Genomic DNA, 18,155 nt, shown 5'->3' with positions numbered 1-18,155 from the left:
ACAACTCTTTCCCTCCTTGTCACCTCCCTGATCTGTTTCCTCATTTCAAGGTCCCCATCAGATTTCTGGTCTGGAGGATGATAGCACGCCCCCAGTATTACATTGCTGCACAAGCCTGGTAATTTAACCCACAGAGATTCTACGGTGGAGTCGGACCCACCTTCAATCTCTACTTTGCTGGATTCTATCCCTTCCTTAACATAAAGGGCCACCCCACCTCCAACACGCCCCTACCTGTCCCTCCTGTAGAGTTTATAGCCCGGGATTGTGGTATCCCACTGATTCTTCGCATTCCACCAGGTTTCCGTTATGCCCACTATGTCAATATTTTCCCTTGTCACCAGACATTCCAGTTCTCCCACCTTTGCTCGTAGACTTCGGGCATTCACATAAAAGCATTTGTACACGGAATGCCCCAGGATGCTATGCCCATCTCCTGCTATTAGTCCCACATTGTAACCACTACACTCTAGCAGCTGTCAGCACGTCACTGAGCATAATATGGTTTATTTCACATTTCTCTCCTGAATATGTGGTGTTTCTTCAGCCTTTCCTGGCTGGTGGTTGCCATTTTGTCCCTCTCACATTTCCCCTTATCTTCTCCTACTAATTATTTTTTAAAACCTTTTTAAAAGCAACTTCCTTGCTTAAAGGTGCACAAGGATGTTGAACTTTAAAAAATACACAGGATTATCACCTCACAACTTCTAGGGCTCATGTTTAAATAAAAAAACTACTTCCCCAATTCAGCATTTATACGATTTCTCCCCATGTGGGTTCTCTCATGGGCAACGAGGGTCGAGCTCTGATTGAAGCTCTTTGTACAGTGTGTGCATTTGTAGGGTTTTTCTCCCGTATGGATCCTCTCGTGCCTAATCAGATGTGCTTTATGGCTGAAACTTCTCCCACAGACTAAGCACATATATGGTTTCTCTCCTGTATGGCTCCTTTTATGTCTGTTAAGGTTCGATTTCCCGCTGAAGCTTTTTCCGCAGGCCGTGCAAATATACTGTTTCACCCCTGAGTGACTTCTCTCGTGGCCAATGAGGTCTGTTCGATGCTTGAAGCTTTCACCACAATCGGAGCATTTGTACGGCTTCTCCCCTGTGTGAATCTTCTCATGTCGAAGGAGGTGTGCTTTATGGCAGAAGCCTTTGCCGCAAACGGAGCAGAGGTACGGTTTTTCTCCTGTATGGCTTCGTTCGTGCCTGGTCAGGTTGGATCTCCCACTGAACCCTTTCCCGCAGATGGAGCAGGAGTAGGGCTTGTCTCCCGTATGGGTTCGCTCATGTATGATATAATCTGAGCGGTGGTTGAAACCTTTCCCACACGCTGGGCATTCGTAGGGTTTCTCTCCGGTGTGCGTCCTCTCGTGCATGGCAAGTTTCGCACTTTGGCTGAAACTTTTCTCGCAGTGCGAGCATTTATACGGTTTCTCTGTGTGAGTTCTCTCATGGGCAATCAGGGTGGAGCTCTGGCTGAAGCTTTTCAGGCACTGGGAACACTGGTAGGGCTTCTCTCCTGTATGGATCCTCTCATGCCTAATCATGTGCGCCTTGTGGCTAAAGCTTCTGCCGCAGACAGAACAAGTATAGGGTTTCTCTCCCGTGTGGCTTCTTTGGTGCCTGTTAAGATTTGACCTTCCGCTGAAGCTTTTCCCACAGAATGAACAAATGTGCGGCTTCTCTCCTGTGTGGGTTCTCCAGTGAGCAATAAGATAAGACCTCACATTGAAGCCTTTCCCGCAAAGCGAGCATTTGTGGGGTTTCTCTCCTGTATGCGTTCGCTCGTGGGCCAGGAGGTACGATCGCACATGGAAGGTTTTCCCACAATAGGAACAGGTATACGGTTTCTCTCCTACATGGGCTCTCTCTTGGGCAAGTAAGTATTTCCTCCAAATGAAGATTTTTCCATAATTAGAACATTTGTATGGTTTCTTCCCAGTTCTCTTTGCTGGGTGATTTCCCTGCTGCCTTTCAACTCTGTACTGCTCGGCCCTCCCCAGACACCGGAAGACACTCCCTTTGGCCATGGCTGACGACGTCTTATTGTACTCCATTTGCTTAGTACTGCCTGGCAGAAAATTATCCTCTTCTTTCACGCATCCATTACCTGTGGGAAGCAACAAGGATCATGGATAAGGTCTGGGCATAAATGAGGCATTTTAAAAAACACAGGACAGCTGCTTCCAAAGGCTACTAGTCATGATGGCAAGACACAACCTCCAAATCGACAGACAGTGAAACCTCTGGGTACCGGCTGCTAGTAAATAACAGTGGGAGGGGCCATGTTTGTTGCTTCTTGAAGGCAGCCGGTTGACCACTGTGGGAAATGGGATAGGCTTTTGAAGAGTCCATCGAAATAATATATTGTGCAATGTGCAGAGATCTGCAGCCTTATACATTGACAACAGGGGACAAGGAGGAACCCTAACATTCCTTTTTATTAGTGCGCGTGTTTTTTTAAATCCATGCACCATCTGTGGCTGCACATTTCTTATTTGCATATATCAGCAGCTCAAGTGTAATACTTGTGAACCCAACAAAAGAAACTGCACACTGCACATGCACAACCTTTCGCTTGACAGGGCACACCAAAACATTCAGCATGCATGGCGTAGAGGGCTGCAAGCAGACTGTTATGTAGCTATAAGGGTGCAGTGGCGCAGCCAGAGGGGGGTGGAAAGTGCTAAGTTTTGCAGAGTGCCTCATCACGGCATGCAAGCAGCCCCTCTCCTTCGGAGCCATTGCGGGCCGCTAGAGCAAAATGGAAGCGATGCGGTGAGGTGCCCTGCAAAACTTAGTGCTCTGCACCCCCTCTAGCTACACTACTGGGTTTGTATAACCTGGGGGGCAGAGATTTGGCCTGTACATTAGCACTGTTCTCCAAACAAAAGAAGAGACACACAAACCTAGCAGAGCCATCTGAATGGCCAGAAAAGACTTTGTGCAGGACAGCTCCCCATATACAGTCAGGTGTATTCAGCCTTTTCTTCTCTGATCTTGTTTCTGGTTTGTGAATAATTGTTCCCCAAGTTGTTTGATGGCTTCTTGCAAACTCATGGATGTGATTTGAATATGTAATTCTAAAGCTGACTCCTTGACTTTGAACCAGGATATAGACTGGTTTTATATCCCAGTTTTCCCAGAAACTTGGGAAAGTGTTCATTGTCTCCCTCTACAAGCCAAACAGTCTTCTCAGTAGTGGCACCAACTTTATGGAACTCCCTCTCAGTTTACAAACAGCTCCCTCCTTAGAGGCCTTCCAGTCGGGCTAAAGATGTTTCTTTTCAAACTAGCCTTTTGAGTTCATGGTTTTTAATACTGAATGTCTGTGGGTTTGATGCAAATATCTCCATGACAAATAGACCTTCCAGACCTTACCCTTTCTTATTAACAGGTGACCGCTGCTGGTTTTGTGTTTCATTGTGATATTATAAGGACGTTTTTAATTATTAGGGGTGTTTTAATGTTCATATTGTAAATTTTAGTTTTAAATACAATTTTTTGTTTCTTAAACTGCTCTGGGCTCCCTTCAGGAAGAAAAGCAGGATATAGAATGAGTAAATAAGCAACGCTGAATAAAGCCATTCAAGAGAACCAACAAGAGACTGTTAGGATCCTTGTCTGAGGCCAAGACCAAACATGCCGGGCGTCCATGAGTCACATCCATGAGTGTCAACCTACGTGGGATTTACAACCACATCTTCACTCCAATCTGGGGGTTTATCTGTGGAAAAAGCCATGCTAGTCCCTCCTCCAGTGCTGTTAATCACCATTTGGCTGTCTTGCATCTGCACATATCCCAGCTGCACTCACCTGCTGAAAGAGCGGGAGCTTCCCCTGTGCCCTTGTGAGGGCAGAAACATCCCTGGTCCAGCAAGTGCTGTAGCAGGAAGGGCGGCAGGATCTGCTCAGTTCCTGTTTACCCTCCTGTGCACCAGACCTTTGCAGGGATTTCTATCATGGATTGCAAGGTGGACATTGTATCAAGTTGTGCTGGCAAATTATGAAATCCTTGGCACTTTTTTGGAGTGACTCTGATCCATTCTGACTGCTGCGGTGATAGCAGAAGACAGTGATGGTACAGAATAGGCGACTGCAGCTGCATGGCTGCCTTTTCCATCCTTAACTCCCATGTGGCAGTTCATGGGTGCCCATCTTGCTTGGCAGCTGAAAGTGGTGTTGGCAGGGCCAGTGCAGAAGCAGTAAGCCAAAGCCCTCCTTCAGCAGGCTAGTTGATGGGCCCGTGCCCAAGAATTCTGTGGGTAGCATTCCACAGCACCCCTGGTGGAAAACCAACGTGCTTGGCAGCTGGGACAACCACCAGTGGAGTAGCCACCGCTGCATCTCTTGATTCACCTTCATGGGAATTGTGGACAAGGTCAGGCTGCAACTTGCTCAAAAGTTGACCCCAACGCAGGAGCCGATCACTGCTGAAAAAGGAGTGGCCGTGACCATTTTCAGTCCGGTGTCAGATCCAAATGGCAAGACAATATCAGCACCATATGGAGTCAGTCATTTCAACAGTTGCTGCTGTCTTTGCAGAGATGTGTGAATTGCTCAGAGACCATGATGGGGTCAGTCACAAAACTTGGTCAGTCACCGAGGGATTTGGTGCACAAGGATTTGTGGATTGCATTGGGGACAGAAACCACAGTCCTAGTCTGTGTCGAAGCAACCGGTCTAACAATTACATGAATCCCAAGAGGTCCTATTCCATCATGCTTCGGGCAGTAGTGGACTCTAGGGCAATGTTCACAGATACGATGCCATGATTCTGCAGATGCCATCTCTGCTCAAGAAGAAAGAGAAGGATGCTTGGGTGCCCAACATGGTGAAGGAGATAAACAGGGTTGGTATCTTGCCAGCAGGATGCTGCCTTCTCCCTGTGGCCATGGCGTATGAAGTGCCACCCCTCACTTGGGAGCAGGAACACTTCAGCTACGTTCTCTGCCGATGCAAAAACGTCTGAGAAGAAAATCTCTGGGCAGCTCAAAAGATGGTGGAGGGTAAGATTCTCCTGGACCTGGAGACACAACCTTCAAAGAGGGATGATGACACATGCTCAAGAGCCCATCTGCAAGACAGGGTGCGCAGGGAGGCTGCAAAAAAGATCAGAAACCCTCAGCGTGTGGTTGGTCGGTGGAACTCCCTGCCACAGGATATGGCAATGGCATCTGGCCTGGACGCCTTTAAAAGGGAATTGGACAAGTTTCTGGAGGAAAAATCCATTACGGGTTACAAGCCATGATGCGTATGTGCAACCTCCTGATTTTAGAAATGGGCTATGTCAGAATGCCAGCTACAAGGGATGAGGCACCAGAATGAGGTCTCTTGTTATCTGGTGTGCTCCCTGGGGCATTTGGTAGGCCGCTGTGAGATACAGGAAGTTGGACTAGATGGGCCTATGGCCTGATCCAGTGGGGTTGTTCTTATGTTCTTTGCAGCCACTTCAGCAGTGAGGGGCTGCAGTAATTTGTGTTTCAAAATACAGAGATGGTTTTTCTGAAACAAGGGTTTATTGTGCCACCGGTTCACCGTCATGCGACTGATTAATACACATTCCACAGGAAGGATCCATATCTACAGGTTTGGATTGTGGGAAATGCACTCCAATTTTAAACAGCTAATTGTACGCGCAAACAAAACCAATTCAGGCAAAAGGGTTGGTGGATGTGGCAGGTTCACAATGGGAGGGGTCACGTGGTCCCTCAGTGATACGACTTCCTAGCTTCCCTCCCCCCAGCTCAGCTTGTGGCAGTCCAGGCTTGGAAAGGTAAGCCTCCATCACTGCAGCCTGCCTCTCCATGAAGCCACTCATCATGTGGTGAGTGCTCTCAATGACCGCAATCAGCATCGTGATGTCCTGTGACCTCTGCTCCGCCGCAGACTCCAGCCTGGTGGCCATACTGTCCAAAGCTCGCTCATTGCTGGCTGCTGCCCTCTCCAAGCAGGCTTCCCGTGCTGCAAGGTATCTGTCCTGGAGGCGGCTGAGGGTCTCCGTGAGTTGGTTGCTCATCTCCTGGTTTCCCCGCAACAGCTCCTGAGAGAACTCAAGATGCTTCCGCTTTTTCTTGTTCCTCAGGTGCCGTGTTCGCCCCACGCTACTCAGCTGAGGTCTTTGTGGTTCAGTTTCTGCAAAAGAAAGTATGGTTTTGAACTGCACGGTGCTTGCCCAATTCTTATTGCAGCCAATGCCGAAGGCAAGACAGACATGATTCCCTCCTGCCTTCCAGCTCTCCCTGCTCCTGCTAAGTCATTACCCCCTGCAACTTTCCACAGAGGACAAGGAGGAATTACCTGGCTCTGAAGACGTTTGTTGTGATGATTCAAGCAGCAGGCTGTCTGCGTCACCCGTGGCTTGGGACGACTCATTTGATACCGAAGTGCCTAGCTGGGGAGAGGAGGACTGATTGGGGGTTGACAGGAGCAAGCCTCAAGACCGCTTCTTCCTAGTCTGCATCCCTCAGCGCGACTGTGCATCTCTGCTGTACTGCTCCTGTGCTACTCATGCGGGATACGACCACCCCTTTGTCCACACAGAGGAACTGGTCAAGGATATCAAAGAAAGGCATGCTTGTCCTGGGGCACCCTGAATGGCTGTTGTCCCCCCTTCACCTTCTTGTAGTTCCTCTGAAGTTCCTTGGCTTTGCTCCTGCAGACTTCAAGGTCTCTCTGATAGCCCATGTCCTTGAGCTTCTCTGAAACATAGCGGAACTGCTCCACATTTCGGTAAGTTTTGGCAAGCGCCAATTGGACGGCCTCTTCCCGCCAAATGCCTATGAAGGCTCTCAACTCCTCCTTGCTCCACAAGGGATTCCTTGGACTGCGAAGAAGCCCCCCATTGCTGAGAAGAGTCGCTGGAACAGTTGGGAGACTAGTTTCCTCTCCAAATCAATTTAAAAAACCCAAAAAGATTGTGCAAATTGCGTTTTTGTTCCTGTCTCTCCTCCTCGCTGCAAGCAAGGGGAAAGAGACTGCTGCCTTTAACAGCCAAAAACAAGAAAATGAGATCTGGCAAAGAAGGACCCCCCACCCCGCCTCGCATCCCAGGAGGGCAAACTTTTAACATTAGGGATCCTGGATTTTTAACAATTGTGTATGTGTCTCACAGATGACAAGCTGCACCTGCTGAAATTCCCACTTCCATACAATTGTTAAAGGTCCAGGATCCCTAAAATTAAAAATTTGCCCACCCCCTGGTCTAAGGCACCATCATACTTCCTCTAAGGACTCAAAAATCCACATGAGACAACCACCTGAGTTTCTAACCATATGTTTAAAACCCACACGGTCAATTCCAATCTCATGGATTACAAAATGAAAAGGGTACTTGCTTTTTTTTCCCCATGGGAAAAACTCACAATATGAAAACCCACATGGGTTTTGTACCAAACATGAGCTAAGTTAATGGTTGGCAACCTTCAAAAGACTATGGTATAAGCCTACAGCCCCTGGTATTCCCAAGTGGTCTCCCATCCAAGTAATAACCAGGCCTGACCCTGCTTAGCTTCCAAGATCAGACAAGATCAGCCATCTGCAGGGTAGCAGTTGCAGAAAACGCTGATTTCCACATGCTTTTTTGCACATGTGGTCTGGGCCTGAGTGTGTTCTGGCCATGAGCTGAGCAGCCTGAAGATGCTACTTTGTGTTGATGCTCCCTTTGTATATAATGCTCCCTTTAGTATATACCTATGCCCACATGCCACTATGGGACAGGGCCAAATACACTGATTGCTAGCTGTGAGCTAACCAAATTCATCCTCACCTGATTGCACTTCTGAAACAGTTGCACTGTCCTCAGGTGCCTGAGGGTCTGAGACCCACTGCTCCTCTGGTTCCAACTTTATTATCACACCCGGAAATCCTGGAAGAGGAGAGACAGGCAGAAAAGAAGACAGGAAGATATGGTTTTGTATGTAGCTTCTTAGGAGTGGAGCAACAGCAAATGTGACTCTCTCAGGTTTTGCAATATGCCTTTGTAAGGGGCACAGTCCCCCAGCCAGATTTTTGGGGCTCAGGTCAACCTCTTGTTTGCTGAACAATTGCAGCCTCATTGGTTGCTGGGACCAATTGCAGGCCTCCTGGAAAATCCTAGAAGGCTTGAATCAGATGATGAGGCTGCTTCTCTAGACCCTGAGGCTGTCTACATGGCTCTCCCACCCTGCCTGCAACCTGGAGCTTATTGCCTGGAGGACCATACAATGAAAGGTTAGGGAGCTGCCTGGTACCCAGTCAAACCACTAGTCTAGCATTGACAGTGGCTCTCAGACCTTTTCAGGCCTTGTTACCCAATATCTTTTTACGAGACAATGCTAGGAACTTAACCTGGGACCTGCTACTAATAAACTATGGCCTCTCCCAGACTATCCTGTTCAGTAGATCAGTGCCTGGAAGTTCCTAGGATCGCACACTATGTTTCCTTGGAAATTCCAGGGTAAGTATCTGTGATACTGCCTTGGGTTCTGTTCCTGAAGCATCATACAGTTAAAAAACCCCAAGAAAACCACAATAATCTTATATATAAATAATATGCCACATAAATAAAGTGTCATAGCTCAATGGTGGATAAGATGTTCTGCATACAGAAAGCTTTCTTGAGAAGGGCTCACCTTCCTCATAGCCCTGATTATCCGGCTCCCATGGGTCCTCTTCTTCTTTCACCTTTACTTGCACAGCTGGAAATCCTGATCAAGAGAGAGATACAAGAGGAATATTCCAAATATTTTTGATTTATTAGGTCTAACTTTAAAAAAAAAAACATTCATTTTGATGAACTGGCATTTCAAAAGGCATTTCAAAAGGATTTCCATAGGATCCTTGGGAAATTCACTGGTTCAATCCTATCTAACTTTCCAGTGCAGAATGCATGCACTGCATCCTATGGTACAGGGTGACCCCAAAAAAACAGAACCCACAAATCTTTGAATAAAACTGCTTATTTTAATTTTTCTTCTTTTTTTCTTTCAGCGTATACAAGTCGACATTGTGCATGAAATATTGGAACAATAATCTTCCCCAATATGTCTTGGTCAACCAAGGAAAAGTTTCTTGAAATTTACTGGACCTTTGTAGGATTTAATAAAAATTTTATGGGTTGTTTTTTTTGGGTCACCTGGGTAGTTGGGCAGTCATGGAGGCTTCCTCAAGAAAAGGAAACATTAGTTCTCTTACCTCAGGGCTGTATCGTGGCTGCAGTGGCGCTGGAAAGTTGGACAGGATCAGGCCATTAAACTATTTACATCCTACCTGCCTATCATAGCATCTTCAAGGCCAATTCAAAACATTATTCAAGGCAAAAGCTCTCAATCTGAAGTTCAGTGAAACCTCTCTATCCTCCTTTTCCATAAGAATGTTGATGCATATTAAAAGCATCAGATCACTAAGCAATTTTTTTTAAGGCCATCATCCTGAGAATGATTATGGGTGTTTCAGGAGAACAAAATGTGCAAAAGTAAAACAGTGAAAGAGCTATTAAAAGATTGTGACCATCTATGCATTCTGATGTAACTGAACCATCACCTACCTGAGCAGGGAGCTTGGCCAGGTTTACTTTTCTTAGAGTCCTCATGATGGCACACCCATGATTCATCTTCCACTTTCACATTAGGCAACCCTGATCAGTACAGGTATAAAAGGAGGAAAAGATAGATATTTCTTCAGTCAGATATCAGCTAGTTCCTGTAGAACCTGCAGAGTTTTCCTCAATGTGTAATGGTTTCAAAGGAGCTTTGGAGAAAGCTCCAAAGGAGCTCCAAAGAAAGCTCAAAAGGAGACTTAGAGACATCAGAGAATTTAAATGAGTTCTTTGCATCTGTCTTCACGGCAGAAGACCTTGGGCAGATACCGCTGCCCGAAAGGCCCCTCCTGACCAAGGAATTAAGTCAGATAGAGGTCAAAAGAGAAGATGTTTCAGACCTCATTGATAAATTAAAGATCAATAAGTCACCGGGCCCTGATGGCATCCACCCAAGAGATATTAAGGAATTGAAGAATGAAGTTGCTGATCTCTTGACTAAATATGCAACTTGTCCCTCAAAACGGTGCCAGAAGATTGGAGGATAGCAAATGTCACGCCTATCTTTAAAAAGGGAAAGAGGGGGGACCCGGGAAACTACAGGCCAGTCAGCCTAACATCTATACCGGGTAAGATGGTGGAATGCCTCATCAAAGATAGAATCTCAAAACACATCGGTGAACAGGCCTTGCTGAGGGAGAATCAGCATGGCTTCTGTAGGGGTAAGTCTTGCCTCACAAACCTTTTAGAATTCTTTGAAAAGGTCAACAGGCATGTGGATGTGGGAGAACCCGTAGACATTATATATCTGGACTTTCAGAAGGCGTCCCTCACCAAAGGCTACTAAAAAAACTCCACAGTCAGGGAATTAGAGGACAGGTCCTCTCATGGATTGAGAACTGGTTGAAGACCAGGAAACAGAGAGTGGGTGTCAATGGGCAATTTTCACAATGGAGAGAGGTGAAAAGCGGTGTGCCCCAAGGATCTGTCCTGGGACAGGTGCTTTTCAACCTCTTCATAAATGACCTGGAGACAGGGGTGGGCAGTGAGGTGGCTAAGTTTGCAGATGACACCAAACTTTTCCAAGTGGTGAAGACCAGAAGTGATTGTGAGGAGCTCCAGAAGGATCTCTCCAGACTGGCAGAATGGGCAGCAAAACGGCAGATGCGTTTCAATGTAAGTAAGTGTAAAGTCATGCACATTAGGGCAAAAAATCAAAACTTTAGATATAGGCTGATGCGTTCTGAGCTGTCTGTGACAGATCAGGAGAGAGATCTTGGGGTGGTGGTGGACAGGTCGATGAAAGTGTCGACCCAATGTGCGGCGGCAGTAAAGAAGGCCAATTCTATGCTTGGGATCATTAGAAAAGGTATTGAGAACAAAATGGCTAATATTATAATGCTGTTGTACAAATTGATGGTAAGGCCACACCTGGAGTATTGTGTCCAGTTCTGGTCGCCACATCTCAAAAAGGACATAGTGGAAATGGAAAAGGTGCAAAAGAGAGCGACTAAGATGATTACTGGGCTGGGGCACCTTCCTTATGAGGAAAGGCTACGGCATTTGGGCCTCTTCTGTCTAGAAAAGAGATGCTTGAGGGGGGACATGATTGAGACATACAAAATTATGCATGGGAAGGACAGAGTGGATAGAGAGATGCTCTTTACACTCTCACCAGAACCAGGGGACATCTACTAAAATTGAGTGTTGGGAGAGTTAGGACAGACAAAAGAAATTATTTCTTTACTCAGTGTGTGGTTGATCTGTGGAACTCCTTGCCACAGGATGTGGTGACGGCATCTGGCCTGGATGCCTTTAAAAGGGGATTGGACAAGTTTCTGGAGGAAAAATCCATTACGGGTTACAAGCCATGATGTGTATGTGCAACCTCCTGATTTTAAAAATGGGCTATGTCAGATACAAGGGAGGGCACCAGGATGCAGGTCTCTTGTTGTCTTGTGTGCTCCCTGGGGCATTTGGTGGGCCGCTGTGAGATACAGGAAGCTGGACTAGATGGGCCTATGGCCTGATCCAGTGGGCCTGTTCTTATGTTCTTATGAGCTGACTTCTCATTTTCCTTACCCCCTTTGTGGTCTGGATCCTCATTTTCATCCAAGACCTTTTGCTCCTGAACCAAAGACTTTTCCCCTTGTTCAAGCTGCGGGATCGACAGTGGTTCCTCTTCTTTTTTCACCTTTACCTTGGCATCAGGGAACCCTGATTAAGAGAACAGGATGAGGTTCTGACAGTGAATGTGTGCTGGGTTCTCTGCACATCTCCTGTGGGATATCTAAAATCCAACAATTGTGTTAGATGGCTATGAGCGCCCCCCACAACTGGTTCAAGAAGGGGAAATGCCAGGAATATAGGCCTGGTAGAGGGGAAGGCTCCAATGACAGACTTAGAAGAAATCAGGTCTTCACACTGCTTCAGCAGCAATATGAACCAATTAAAATAGTTCATTTCAGAGCTATTTACATTAGCTTTCAGGTGGATAAGGGTGGGATATTCCCAGTGGTTTTTATCCAGCCTGTTGCTTTTTATTGTGTATTATATGTTTGCTACCTTAGTATTTTTTTTAGCTTGATTGTGTATTGCCTTTTTTATCTGCCACCATCTGGTTTTTAGAATTGTTACCATTTGCTGCTCTGGCTTTTAAATTATGTTTTCAATTTTAAATGTTTTAGTCTTTGAATTTTATTTTGTATTTTATCTATTAAGTATGGTAAGCTTTGAACTTTTGGAAAGGCAGGGTATAAATGTTTTAAATAAAGAGATAAAAATACACGCTTCGGCATGGCTTCCGTGGGAGAAGTGGGAATGGGAAGATGGTGACTTTTTATGCCCTCTCTTCACCCCATGTCCCCTGAAAAGCCACCCTTGAGGGTCAAGGTGCCTTGGTAAAAAGAATGGCATGGGGTGGCTGTAGGGAGAGGGATTGCACCTTATAAGAATGGAGCTCCCAGTCACCCACAATTCCTCTGCTGAATTTCTGCTACTTCCCTCCCCCCACCATGCATGCTACATAGCATCTTTCCCCCCCAAGGACCTGCCAACATTCAGACTTTTCAGCGGACACTGGAAGGCTGCAGTGGGGAAGAAAGGCAGGTGTCGGGGCCCCTCCCAGATGCCCTGACCCCCAACTTGCCCTGGAGCAGGCACCCCATGCCCAGGGTGGGGAGGCTTCCCTGCCCTTGAGGGGGACAAAGAAGGTTGGCTCACCCCAACCAGACAGAGGGGGCTGGCAGGGCAAACAAAGAACACAGAAGGAAACAAGCCAGGAACAGGAAAGGCCTTTTCTGCCCCACCTGGAGGAAGGGGAGGGGCCAAAAGGGGCAGGCTTGCTCCATAAAACAGGGAAGCCAGGGATGAGAGGGGGCAGTGCGTAGCAGGGAGCTGTGAGGTGAACAGCTCCTGCTCCCAAGCCAGGTGTGGCAGCTCTGCTAAGGAGGAGGACAAGGGTGCTGGAACCCCTCCCTTCTCCAGCCAATCTGAGGCCTCCCTGGGGGTGGAACAAGCCTGCTCCAGGCCCCTCCAGGGGTGGGTCCCTACAGCAGGAAAGTTCCCTTCCATAAACTTCCTTCTCTGGATCCAATCCATTAATACTGAAGTTGGACATCATACTGAAAGATGGGAGATATATCATATTTCTTGGTATACTTTTTGCCAAAGTAGAAGATGACTTGGCTTGTACTCCACATTATTTTGTAAAGGGTCAGAGCATAACATCCATGCAACTAGCCTTATCATGCAATCGTCATCATGTTACCCATGCTCTTCTAGCATGGTCTAGCAACTATCCTTGTCTCATAGTCCAGATCAACTTATCTACATATAAAGGTAAATAGATAGTAAATCTAGCTCCTTCGTTTTATGCTACCCATCAATTTAAAACCCAGAAAACATAGATAACTATGCATGATAGAAACAGGAAGTTTGAAACCCAGCACATTAGGCCCCAATCCTTCACCTTCCCTCTCCTGCAAATGTAGCTGCACAGGACTGCTGTAGAGGGCCTTACACCACTGGAACGTGGTTCTGGCAGTGTAAGGCCCACTTAGGATTGGGCTGTATCCTTCCTGTTTTTAAGAGCAAGCACTACAACTTGCTGGGGGGGGGGGGAGGCAATCCTGGAGGTTTCCTCCAAGTAAGAGAACATTTCTTCCCTTGCTGAAGGTAAGCTTCTAACACCAGAACAGGTCTACATGAACCTGTGCCCTCAAATCACTGGCACAAGTCTGAGTGGACCCAGGAAGGTGGATCAAAGCCTGGAAGGGGGATAGTATATTGATGGTGTTGCCACCATCGAAACCCCCCTTCCAGTGCTCATTCTGCCCCATTCCACTCCTGTCTCCTCTATGTCCACCTCCCTCCCACCACCTTTGCTGGCTTACCAACGCTGGGGGATGTGGAGGATCTACTGGCAGGCTACCACTTGCTGCTCAGCTGCTCCACATGATGTGTCATGTTTGCAACAACTGTAGAGGACCTTACACCACTGGAACGTGGTTCTGGCAATGTAAGGCCCACTTAGGTTTGAGATGTATCCTTCCTGTCTTTAAGAGCCGGGGCCATTTAGTCGGGCAAGCCTAACATTTTTCTAACCATGGGGGAGTAATGGAGATCTTGACAGATGTTATGCTGCTCACATCAGTGTGCAGAAAAAACGTTATTTGCTAGAATTTCATTGGCAGAATACTAAACTGAGTTTCACAAAAGTTCTGGAAGCTTTGAGAAAACATTTGTGATTTTACAAACAAGAATTGGCCACAGTATGAATGAATTCCACTTTCTGTCCTGAGTTAGCTGACCACAACCCATACCTGAGTGGAGACCTGGGAAGGTCTTGCTTTCCTCAGAGACCTGATGATTTGGGACCCATGGTTCCTGTTCCTCTTCTTCTTCTTCTTCTTTCACCTTTATTGTCACATTAGGAAACTCTAATCAGGAGAAAGATATTAGAGGAGGATTGAGATTCCAACCACAAGCCATAGCGATGGTGGGATATTGGGCTGGTTTCTGTGCAAATCCCAGAATTTACCCAATACATCATAGTTTTGGGTAAGCTGGCTTTTCCGTACCCTCGTCTAAATTATGTTTGGGTAGAACCTAAATTCCGTACCCTCGTCTAAATTATGTTTGGGTAAAACCAACTGCCAATCCTTAATCCATGACTATCCCGCTTCTTCAGATCATGTGACACCCTTCTCAAAATTCCTACACTTCACCTCACCTCCCACCAAGAGCCCAGCACAAAGTCCTTGCCTTCCTCTTCTAAGGTCTCCATATGCTTGTCTAATGCTTTGCTTATGCCTTATCTCCTTTGATAAGCCCCCGTCAAGGATGATCTTGCCTCCATATCTGCCACCCCTCTTAAAATGACTCTGCTTTCATTAATATATTACACTGTGCTGCCTCTTTTCTTTCTTTATGCCATAAACACTTTGGCTCACAGCCCAATCCTATGCCAGACTGGGGTGCCAGTAGAGTGCTCTGTCGGTGACCATCTTGGGAGCGATGCTGCAAGAGGCGGCAGTGCTCCTGGGACGTCGCTGGACCTTGGCATGCTTGCTGGAGCAAGTAAGGCAGTGGCATGGGCGGGGAGGGGGTGAAACAGGGTGGGAAGGGGTGAAACAGAGTGGGGAGGCTGCAGGAGGGGGCGGACCCAACAGCAATGGCACACACCAGATCCTATCCCTACTTTTGCAAGCCTCTTTGCCCCCTTTGTCTCAGACGTGTGCCTGCTACAATCACCTCCGATTGTAGCCATATCCAAGTCACTGCATCTGCTCATGCAGCCCTCTGCAGCCTGGTCTCTCTTGCCCCTCTCCCTGCTGTCTCACTTACTGGCAGAACTCAGTCCCTAAACTCATTGCAGGCAGGAATCTTTCCCTGTTTTGGCTAATGGAACTTTGCTAAGCATTGTGTTCATTGACAGTGCTACACAAATCATGCACAATGCATACGTTTTTCCTTCCTTAGTTACCCACAGTTTACTACAAAGTCCACGTGCCAGCCTCCTTATACTCAACATGGACGATCCAGCTATTTATATGAGGAATCTTGTTTCCAACCTTCTAAGGAGGTCCTCTCCACGCAGTTGAAATACATGGATGGAAAAGTGAGAAGAGGGATATTATCAGAAAAAAGTCAATTACAACTTTGAAATCTGCCCAGTTTGACCAATTTCTGCCCAATATTGCATATATACAACAGGGATCAAATGGGTACACTTGTGAGCTGGGCAGGAATGGGTTAATTCTGTGAAACAATGCCTTTTTGGAAATGGAAAAAGATCTGCAGAAACAAAAAAAAGGACTGGAAAGAATGCTCTTTATGTCTCATCACTGATTATATCTCTATCCTCACCTGAATGGGCTTTTGGGAAAGTCCGGGTGTCCTTTGACCCCAGGGGATCTGGAAGGTATCGTTCTTTTTCTTCTTCCATCACATCTGGAGTCTCTGATCAGAGGAAGGATGTGAGAAAACATGGTCAGGAGAGGCAATTTTGACAAAGAGCCCAGTGGTTTCTGCCCAAAGCCCAGAATTCCTCCCCAAGGCTAAATAATTTTATATTTAATTTTTCTGTACTCTCACCAAGATGTATTGTACTCTTTGATGAAATTTCCCTTTCCTCCAATGTCTGAATGGAGTTTCAGGGTTTTTCCTCTTGTCAAAGTCAGAAAACCATCTGGCATGTGAATTCAAAAATATGCCTGAGGACAAGGGAACAGATGGAACCAATTGGAATTTAGAGCAGGAAGTACACTGCACAACTAAGGAAACATGAATTAAATCCAGAATGAATATGTAGATGGGACAGTATGTTTCTTGGGTCTAGCTTTCCTTGGTGCAGTTGGACAAGGCATTGAGCTGTATAGAGGTATTTTTCTTAGTGTAAATAAAGACATGGTAAGACTGTTCACACTAAAGGTAATTTCTGTATATTTATTGGGAAATTCATAATCTCTGCTCTGCTTATGCTCAGAGGTTAATTAGGTGGGAGTCTTGCCTATTGTCATCCAATGGGTCTGTTTGGGAGAGAATGAAAAGAGAACTGAACTGAAGAGCAGTGGTTCTGGACATAGCCTGGAAGATCCAGGTTCAAATCCCTACTCAGACATGAAGCTTCCTGGGTGACCATGGGCCAGTCACCCTCTCTCAGCTGGACCACGTTCTGGGAAAAGGAAAAAAAACTTCTCACTGGGCCAGTCAGATGATACTTTCAAAACTGGCTCCTTGCAGAACCTGAGCTCACCCTTCCTGGTTATTTTTTGCAATTGTATCTGAACTGCCTGCTATGCGCACTGTGAAACCTACTAAAGGGGAGGAACTAGGATGTTTGAGCAGGGTAAATATGCATGCCCAGAATTGTGGCGGGCCTGTTCAGAGGTAACTTAAAATCTGAACTAACCCATTGTCCACTGCTCCTTGTGCATAATTTTAAATAAACCTCCATCACATCCCTTCCTTAATTGTCTTTTATTCCAAGTATTGTTGTCAAGCCCTCCCCCAGTGGCATAGCTAGAGGGGGTGCAAAGCACTAAGTTTTGCAGGGAGCACTAAGTTTTGCAAAACAGAGGCAGTGTTCGCCTCTGTTTTGCTCTCACTGCCTGGAATGGCTCAGAAGGGAAGACTCAGGGGCCCCTTGCATGCTGTAGTGAGGCTCCCCACAAAACTTAGTGATTTGCACCCCATCTAGCTACACCACTGCCTCCCTCAAACAAATTCCCTGGCCCTGTTCGATTTGTTCTAGAAATCAATAAAATACTCTACTCTTCTATTTACCAAGATCTTTGGCAAAGTTAACACTTAATGCCACTGTTCCAAAATCTGCACCTCTACCATATTTTTAACTTAAGTTCTTTGGTTTTGTCTTGGCTTCATTTTCAGTAAGCCACTTTCCATCAAGGTGACGGAAAGGGGGCAACAAAAATCTTTTAAATGCCCAAATAAAATCATGAAAAGGTGGGTGTTGTTGAGTCACATCACAAGCAAAAAATACCAAAAGGTGGGGCAAGCACCCAAAGGGAGGCATAGTCAGGAGAAGAGGAAAGAGGGAATGTCATGCAAACCCAAACACACCCTGGAGAGGAGTCAGCCCTGTTGTAGGGAATGGGGTTCTAAATTAACATGCTTAGGACTGCAACCCTAGTCAAACCCTCTGAGTGGATTCTCCCGTGTTCTTCCTCCCTCCCCAGCCTGAATGCCTCCCCTCACCAGGAATCCTTTAAGAAGAGGGAGAGTTCCTCCCTCCCCAGCAGATCCTTTCTCAGGGTGCCAATGCTTCTTCCCTGCACCAACAAGTCTGATGGAACCCCCTGGACCGCCATCAGGATCTCCCAGGTTTTGTTGGCAGCCAATGACATGGAGGGTCTTTCCTTCCCTCCCCCCCCCCTTACTTACTGCTGCAGAGATCTTGGAGCTCCTTCTTTGTTTTCAGCTTCCCCACCATGTGATCGAGGGAAAGCCAGAGAGAGAGAGAGAGATCCTTTTGCAATGCAATGCAATACTAACCTTCCTACTACCTGAGCGCATAGATGGAGGCAGGGTGGATGTGTCTGACTATTGATTGTTCTGGGCTGGTCAAATCCAGTGCCTGCTGGGGTAGAAAACGTCATGGGTGGGTGGGGGGT

General features: G+C 46.6%; 2 protein-coding genes across 5 annotated transcripts in view; one reads left to right on the top strand and one right to left on the bottom strand.

Annotated features, from left to right (window-relative positions):
* Nucleotides 1-18,155, top strand: part of LOC136639120 (zinc finger protein RFP-like) — a 573,475-nt gene that overhangs the window by 86,107 nt on the left and 469,213 nt on the right. The window lies entirely within an intron of this gene.
* LOC136640389 (zinc finger protein 835-like) lies at nucleotides 488-18,127 on the bottom strand. 4 transcript variants are annotated; one of them, XM_066615484.1, is made up of 9 exons: nucleotides 17,926-18,127; nucleotides 16,117-16,235; nucleotides 15,889-15,981; nucleotides 14,343-14,459; nucleotides 11,602-11,736; nucleotides 9,529-9,618; nucleotides 8,615-8,689; nucleotides 7,771-7,869; nucleotides 488-2,112 (listed from the first exon to the last, which is right to left on the bottom strand). In XM_066615484.1, the coding sequence occupies exons 3-9, from the start codon at nucleotides 15,965-15,967 to the stop codon at nucleotides 734-736; spliced, it is 1,974 nt and encodes a 657-aa protein (XP_066471581.1). In that variant the 5' UTR covers nucleotides 15,968-15,981; nucleotides 16,117-16,235; nucleotides 17,926-18,127; the 3' UTR covers nucleotides 488-733. The 4 variants fall into 4 exon arrangements, with proteins under 4 accessions (XP_066471581.1, XP_066471582.1, XP_066471580.1 ...); XM_066615485.1 differs by having other exon boundaries at nucleotides 18,037-18,127; XM_066615483.1 differs by lacking the exon at nucleotides 16,117-16,235.

This window comes from Tiliqua scincoides, chromosome 2 (assembly GCF_035046505.1).
Source record: "Tiliqua scincoides isolate rTilSci1 chromosome 2, rTilSci1.hap2, whole genome shotgun sequence".
NCBI lineage: Eukaryota > Metazoa > Chordata > Lepidosauria > Squamata > Scincidae > Tiliqua > Tiliqua scincoides.
The sequence above is the reverse complement of the archived record's forward strand: the minus strand, read 5'-3'. Positions and strand labels throughout refer to the sequence as shown.

What these genes read in the sequence shown, in the direction of transcription:
- LOC136640389 (XM_066615483.1), bottom strand. Translation starts at nt 17,974, where the DNA reads ATGGTGGGGAAGCTGAAAACAAAGAAGGAGCTCCAAGATCTCTGCAGC. An exon ending in TAATCAGGGCTATGAGGAAG is followed by an intron (nt 7,870 to 8,614) that starts GTGAGCCCTTCT and finishes CTCCTCTTCCAG; the next exon opens with GATTTCCGGGTGTGATAATA. An exon ending in TGTTTCAGAAGTGCAATCAG is followed by an intron (nt 2,113 to 7,770) that starts GTGAGGATGAAT and finishes TGCTTCCCACAG; the next exon opens with GTAATGGATGCGTGAAAGAA.